General features: G+C 38.2%; 1 protein-coding gene and 1 long non-coding RNA gene across 2 annotated transcripts; both read right to left on the bottom strand.

The window, feature by feature from the left end:
• Positions 1-1,268: 1,268 nt before the first annotated feature.
• Positions 1,269-2,365, bottom strand: LOC139128892 (uncharacterized). Its single transcript, XR_011551443.1, has 3 exons — positions 2,339-2,365; positions 1,679-1,798; positions 1,269-1,328 (listed from the first exon to the last, which is right to left on the bottom strand). It is a non-coding gene; the product is annotated as an uncharacterized lncRNA (long non-coding RNA).
• An 81-nt stretch (positions 2,366-2,446) lies between these two features.
• Positions 2,447-5,240, bottom strand: LOC139128888 (uncharacterized). The gene is made up of 5 exons (XM_070694585.1): positions 5,075-5,240; positions 4,744-4,811; positions 4,256-4,368; positions 3,769-3,877; positions 2,447-2,503 (listed from the first exon to the last, which is right to left on the bottom strand). Exons 1-5 carry the CDS (start codon positions 5,175-5,177, stop codon positions 2,447-2,449), a joined length of 450 nt encoding a protein of 149 aa, XP_070550686.1. The 5' UTR covers positions 5,178-5,240.
• Positions 5,241-7,538: the final 2,298 nt, after the last annotated feature.

The following is a 7,538-nucleotide window of genomic DNA, read 5'->3' as shown; positions in this document are numbered from 1 at the left end:
GGCCTTGAACAGTTTGTGGTGCCCAATTGTTACCAAAAATGTGTAATTACTTTATGAAAAATCGCATCTGAAGGAAACCGCCAAAAAAAGTGAAGGCATCGGAACCAACTTTCAAGGAATAAAATTGTGGCAAGGACAAGTTGTTCATCAGCCGTAACAAAACAAACGAAAAATGAAAATATCGTTACTCATCAAGTGATCAACAACGTCAATAACTGCAATAATCATAGTCCGCGGGCCGTGCGCAGACTTTTCTGACGTATTGGCTATGTAACGCCGGCCCGTACATGGTCCATACGTACAGGTCGGCGCTACACAGCTAACACGTCAGAAAGAACCGGCGCACTGCCCGTGGGTACAATTATTGCGGCTACAACGTCAGCTGCTTGAGCTGCGTTTATAGCGAATGACCTCGGTTAATTGTCAGAATTATAGTCGCGAAACGATACCCGACACTTCGTTCTGAAACAAGATTTAACCACTACAGCGATCCTAATTGTGGTCAATCTGGATTTTTATATAGAGAAGGGTTAGCACCAAGTGGATACACTTTCTTCAAGTTTCCGCCTTATGAGTTTTTATGATTGATGACCTAATCGATTATCCCTATTCAGCTATTGAAACCGACAGGCACTAGTTGCGTCCACTTCACACATTTCCACACATGACTAACTGCATGAACTGATAGCTGCATTAATTGTAGCCTTGGTGAGCTTGGTCAGGGGGCTTGGACCTCTGTCGTGCGGCTTGCGCGATTCCAACCGCACGACAGAGGCGAAAGCTGTATGACCAGCCCACCAAGGCTACATTTATTGCAGCTAACTAACTTACTGTGTCGGCACTCCGCCGAGGATGGAAATCTTTGCATCTACAGTGAAACATTCTGATTCGGAACAAATCTTTTATACACATCCAACGATAATTTTCGTAGCAGTTTGTCTTCTATCATATGTTACAGGTCAAACTTTTGAACAAGCATCCAACAGAGAATTCGTATTCCATCGAATTAGTGTCATATGATTTATTTATACATAATAGCGTTTTTAGGTATCAAATGTTTCAGAAATGGGGACATATGCACAATAATAACACTACATTTCACAATTCCGCTAAATACTTTTCTTTATTTCTAATCAAATAGCTGTACAACGTGACTGTAATTAACATAGCCCAGTTTCATGCATAAATAACCCCCATCAATCTCTCCCAAATCATCTTTTTCCAGGTATGTGTCTTCTTAGATAGGTTTCTTCTACCAGCCTGCCTATGGGTGTTCTGCCATCACCACGAAAGGTTACAGATGTAGCCCGACGATCAACATTTTCATTCTGTAAAAATTTGTAAAAATCATTAGCAATGGAATCGTTTCTCATTAACATTTGGATTGTTAAATATTACTTTTTCATATTCTGGTCTACTTTAACTCGTGGAGTTGTTCGATCTCTGGATACACTACATATACATATCGCTTTTCCAAAAAACGACTGTGCCTGACGAAATTTAACTATCTGCAGTTACTTGCTCTGTAAATGACTTCAAAATCGGACGAGAAAATGTACTGTAATAATGTAACAATGTAATGTGATGTGATGAGAAAATTGTATTCCAAAAAATAACAGGTACAGTGTATGAGATAATTCAAGTGTACGGAATAGACCAGTTTCATGAAGGTACATACCCAATCCAAACACGCCATATCACTCCGCAACTTGTACTTCTTATCCCCAAAGACGATGCGTTTGTCTTGATACAAAAGACACACATTGTTGTAGCTTTCTACATAATGTGTGTCTTTACACTGCGAAGTAAGAACAAAAACCAGTTTAACTTACAAATATGTAATGACTATTTTATTGAAATCATTGGATGTCGACATTGGCATGTTGTCAATGTAATAATTTATGTATTTATTTATTTACAACAGAAGCAACGTCCAGTTACAGGCCCAATAAGAATTGAATTAAAAAGTCTACAAAGTATGACAAACTGTATACAAGAACATAAAGAACATAAAAGAAAACAACTAAAAACCTACAACAACAAGAAAACAGCCAGTAAAATAAATGACAGCAGCAACTAAACGATGAAGCAGAGATCAGCATACAGATAACAGTAAAAAGACACAACATATTACATAGAAGAATATGAGCCCCTAACATTACAAAACTCTTGGTATGAAAATTTAAACTTGTCAATGTTCTATTGACATAAGCTTACAAACTTACTGAGTAACTTAAAAAATAACTCTTTTTGATGGAAAAAACACAATAATTTACTCTCTAGCTCTTGTAACCATATCCGGCACTATTTAAACATGAATACAATATAATCAACTTACGTTAATGTATGCCTCTGTCTGTTTATAGACAATACAATTCTTCAAGAAGTTCGTGAGAATGTAAATAGCAGACTTGCTTGTGAGTGTGTGGTTGGAAGGCTCGTACGCTTAGTCTGGATCTACAGTACGGCATCTAGATTGCTCAAGGCAGTCATCGTGGATATTCTGAAATAAAATGTAACGCATTATCATTGTCCATGATGTACTGAGAATAAATATGGTGACAAATGATATATATATTTACATTTAACTTATAGTTATACATACCTGAAAATGTTTGACAATATTCAGGTTTCTCCTTGAAAATATTGCATGTCTCGTTACGCACCCCTTCCGTGTTTTCCCGGCCATTCTGATATTCCATGGATCGCTTCATACACCAATGTACATGAGTTTTAATTGCTGCACCTGTAAATAAAAAATAATGTTGTCCTTGTGTTAATATTTTAGCAGTAATGACTATCCTGCAAGATTCTTTGATGATAGTCGTTACTTAGGCTATGTGTTCCGTTTCAGTCTATAGTTTACAGTTCACATGCATGTTTTCTGTAACTAACTTAGCCGGGTGAACTCGACGCTCGGTGAACTCGAAGTGTTGCAAATCACTTTTCCGTCATTTCGTCAACTTGAACATAAACTATTTATCACAATGTAATAAAGTCTAACTAATGATGACTAATACTGACGTTGTACCCTACCTTATCAGATAATTGTGCATGCCACGTCTTCCCATGGTTTTTTTGAGCACCGCCAGTAATCTTCTTCACTTGCTTACCGATTTCTTTTGTGACTATCAGAGCAAGTGCAGTGAAAAAAGGCAATATTGATCAGTTGATGGTGATAAACTTTTTTCAATTGTTCTGCTGAAGTGAAATTATCAATTACTTTATCATTTACCTTGAAATGTGATACAGTTTCAAATTTACATGTGTCTCCAAAAACCATGCATGTTAGAAAATTTCAGTCGTAGCTCATATGCTCAATAATATGTGTACACAATTCAAATACATTTAATTTTGTATTTGTGCGGGTAAAACAACATGTCGACGGTTCAACTGCCATTTACAGAACACACTTTGGGAGGACTAGCCTAAAACAGTATGTGAAAACATGCAAGAATATTAAACCACAATAGGCCTAATACTCACCATGCCACGTGTCATTCGCATTTACTGTTTCTGGTCGTTCTTCTCGAGGAACTTATTTACAGACGGGTTTCTGTCGTGTGCATGGACTAGGACTGGCACGTCTATAATTAAGTAATTATCACAATTAAAAAGGAAAATTAGAATCTCTTCAAAAAAACTACATAGCATGATATTTTACAAAGTCCATAGTTCCATATTCCAGTCACACTGCTGTTTTGCTATCGTTATACTATTTGGTAATTACAAGCTTACAACTAAAAAATCCTGTACTTATATAATTACCCTTCTCATCTGCCCATTCGTAAATTTCCTCACTCCTGCCATCTCATGCCTCTGTGTACATCTGTCGTCAGTTCTGGTAACAACTTCCTTGAATATACATTTGTGGGTCCTACCGATGAAGGAAAATGTGATACATGAAAGATATACTGTATTAGCATACTTTTTTCCGGAGCAAATGTAAAATACAAATTAAATTGCGCGCGCAAAACCTTTATTAAATCGTAAAGCGTGGGTATGTTTTGAACAGAGTTTGAAAAAAGACACTTCCTCCCTACTGAAATTGTAAACTTATAACTATTAATGTCAAATGAGCAACATCAGATATTTAGGCCTACCAATATGTAAACATGTGATTTATTTAAATCGGTGCGTAGTTATGGCATAGGAACAAGGTAATTTCCATGGACAAAATAAAGCGTTATTTCCATGTTTAAATTTATAGTACAATCACTTTACAGGTGTTATAAAAGAATAAAAACGCACTTACTTATCTCCAAGAAAGACGATGTCGCTCTGTTTTGCATTTTTACGGGTTCCATGGCGAGCATCCGACATGACATCTATAGAACCCAGTCGATCCCCGTCATAAGATGCAATCTCCTACGGAAAACAAAGCCCGCGGATGAGAAATATATCAATATCGAAAACTGTACATATTTTATTAAAATTTAATCCTTTCTGTTAGTGTTTCACTCCGTCTTTTGATACGAAATAGTGAAACGGAAAAGGCATTACAAAGTGAAGATGTACGGAAAAGATAGGTACAATAATACATGTATTAACCGCCATTTTGGAAATCTTGAGTCTGCGCAATACTGAGCTACCTTCTGCCAGATTCAGGCAAAATTCCTCTGTAGGCAAATCGCATTCACTACACTCTTCGCGTACACAAAAGTCAAACGTTCAAAACGTCAAACGTGATGGGCAACCATTTGCTTATCGCTTTTCACAACGTAAACTTCGAAAACTACAAACCTCAAGAAGGGCGTCTTCTCTACTTTCGTCCGCAGCACACGTTACAATTGGCTCGTATTGACTAACGACTGAGGCAGAAAATAGAATAAAATTGTCATCGCGTTATATAATCCGTTCATTGAGATGATGATGATGATGATGATGATAATGATGATGATGATGATGATAGTCGTCGTCGTCGCAAGTTCATTGAAATTGTTTCTTCTCAGGTCGAGCGTGTTGAAACGGGCAAATAATTGGCTTTATGAAGATTTTGTTACCATATTGCGAAGAAATGTTTATTTAGGCCTGATCTTTGAAGTGAAACTGTTAATTTTTTTGCTGTACTTACATGTTTTTCTGTACTCTTTTTTTATAGTTCCCATGTTCGCAGCATTACACATGGTTTCATAGTGTTCTTCGCGCAAACCACAAGCTGTAATTGCGTGAAGCATCCTGTACCAAAGAAAACAGATAAAATCAAAATATTCAGATAATGTCTATACATGACACAGATAACAAAAGTCAATGATCAAATAATTTGTTACTCTGTGTTACGGCAAAGGTCTCTGCTACAGAAATCAATGTAGTCTTGTGACGCGCCATTACTGTAGCAAGGATTGACGATTTGTGTAGTTTTGAATACCATTCTCGGCAAATCAAATACCAAATACACTTGCATCTTATTTAAAGTCTAAAAATATGAGGACCGTCATCATACTTACCTGTAATTGACAAGTAGTTTCCCGTTTGGCAGTGTCGATGATGAATACCACGTAAATCGGTGAACTATCCCCTGTGTACGATCGCATTTGAAGTGCAGTCGTCCTGCGTGGCCCATCATCTGTACTCTTTGACATTGCAGTTTGGCTTGGCAAAATCGATTGTGCTCACCGACACGTGCAACCAGATTGTTCACGGATGATGCCGTTGCCAGAAACATCTTCTCATCAGTCTGTGTTCGATCGGTGGCTTGAAATATTGGAGCCTCATCGGGGACTCGTTTGCTTCTGATCTGTCCGGACCGTTCTTTGTCAGGAACAAGTTTGTTAGTTCAACAAATACGTCATAGTTCGTTGATTTTGCTTCTCTACCGCCAAGTAGACAGCGTATGCGATCTATGTTAGCTTGAAGTTCTAATTTCTCAGCCTCCGACGGAGCAACGAAATCAAAGTGACCCCTTTTTGAATTGTCACGAATCCGTCGGAGATTCCGTGCCCGAATAGCCTCAGGGGTATGGGATGGTGGGACACGGCGGCCGGAATCTGACACAGGCATAATGGTGTCCACTTTTGCGACGAATTTTTCTGAATTGATGTATCTGGTAGATGTCAGCAATAAAATGACTGATTTGACGATTATAACTTGGAAAGGAAATTCACGAATAGCGCTCAGACTTACGAAACGGTATGGCGTAGATGCTAGTGTGACTCTTGTCTGATGTCGACTTGAACGAGACTATTCAAAAGTCTTGTGATACTAGGTGTATAATATCTAAATGCGATGATTGACACCTAGAAAGGGGTGGGCATCAAGCCAGGCTTGGAAACAAGGACCCCAATCCCTCTCGAAGATCACAACATATTTATTGTTTCTAGAATGGACATTAGCGGAAACGCGACAGGTGTTGTCAATCCCTTCCAGAAAACAATGTGCGTCCTCCTCAGCATGACTGATACCAGTCAAGCATTGTCGACTTCATTCGTTGATACACTTGTTCTCAGTATAACCAATTGATATCCAGACCTGTCACAACATTATCAAATCATTTCCATTTCCCTCCCAGCAAATCATCCGATCATAAACCCACTGCCTATGATGCCAATATACCCCTTCTCTATGTAACTTTACCGACAGTCCAAAGATTTCTGAGCAAAATACTGCTAATCCGCACTACCAATTGTTCCATACTTGACAAAAGCATCCATCATGCATATATATACGTGAATAAAAATAATTCTTTTTGTATTTTTCCACTCTCCAAATGACTGTGGAGAACATTATTTGCAACTCATTCTTTCCGATAAGTCTTTGATATCTGTATGAATCCTGTCTGTCGATTGCGGAATTCGGCTATAGGGTATGCCATACGCTTTTATAATGCACAACCGATACAACTGATCAAACGTGATACCGGTCATTTTTTTATTTGGACATGGCAGGAGTGTAGAACATGCCTGTTAATTAGCTTTGACTGTTTATGCAAAAATCCATAAGTGTATGTTGTTTTGTCTCTACACTTGGACTGCTGTACTTACTTTCAACAAAGTTTCGTGAAACATGTAACAATGCCTAGATTCAATCGCAAAACCGCCGTATCGAGAAAACGGTGTTTTATCTGAAACAGGCCATGTCAAAACGGCAGTTTACTAGTACCATGCAGTACATTCCCTCGAGCCAAATGCACATTTGGGGACGGTGCATATCCCATAAAAAGTTTACACCATGTTTACAGCATTCAGAGAGAAACAAAATCAGCACTCTGATAGCGCGACATGTAATGGGCATCCCATCGTATTTTCTGGCATCGGGTTTTTGGCAACGGACAATCTTGCGGTAAAACTCTCTTCAGAAAGTAACAAATGTGTCGGAAAGAGTGTGTAAAAATGTCACTTCTTTTGATTGAAAATAAACGATTTCATTGAAAACCCATACTATCATCAAAGCATGGAAAGTAAGAATGGCCATCTACGTACAGAGCGAATGCCAAGTTGAAAAGAGCGATTTTTGTATTTTTCTCGAGGTGTGTATGGATGTCTCAAAACACAGAGTGCTACTGAAAAGAGTGCTGGTAGCACTTGTAAGAAAATGTCATC

This window comes from Ptychodera flava, unplaced genomic scaffold, assembly GCF_041260155.1.
Source record: "Ptychodera flava strain L36383 unplaced genomic scaffold, AS_Pfla_20210202 Scaffold_76__1_contigs__length_567409_pilon, whole genome shotgun sequence".
NCBI classification, from domain to species: Eukaryota; Metazoa; Hemichordata; class Enteropneusta; family Ptychoderidae; genus Ptychodera; species Ptychodera flava.
This window is presented reverse-complemented; position numbering and strand designations above follow the sequence as displayed.

What these genes read in the sequence shown, in the direction of transcription:
- LOC139128888 (XM_070694585.1), bottom strand. Translation starts at nt 5,177, where the DNA reads ATGCTTCACGCAATTACAGCTTGTGGTTTGCGCGAAGAACACTATGAA. An exon ending in ATCGTCTTTCTTGGAGATAA is followed by an intron (nt 3,878 to 4,255) that starts GTAAGTGCGTTT and finishes CTTCATCGGTAG; the next exon opens with GACCCACAAATGTATATTCA. An exon ending in CGAATGGGCAGATGAGAAGG is followed by an intron (nt 2,504 to 3,768) that starts GTAATTATATAA and finishes ATTTTATTTCAG; the next exon opens with AATATCCACGATGACTGCCT.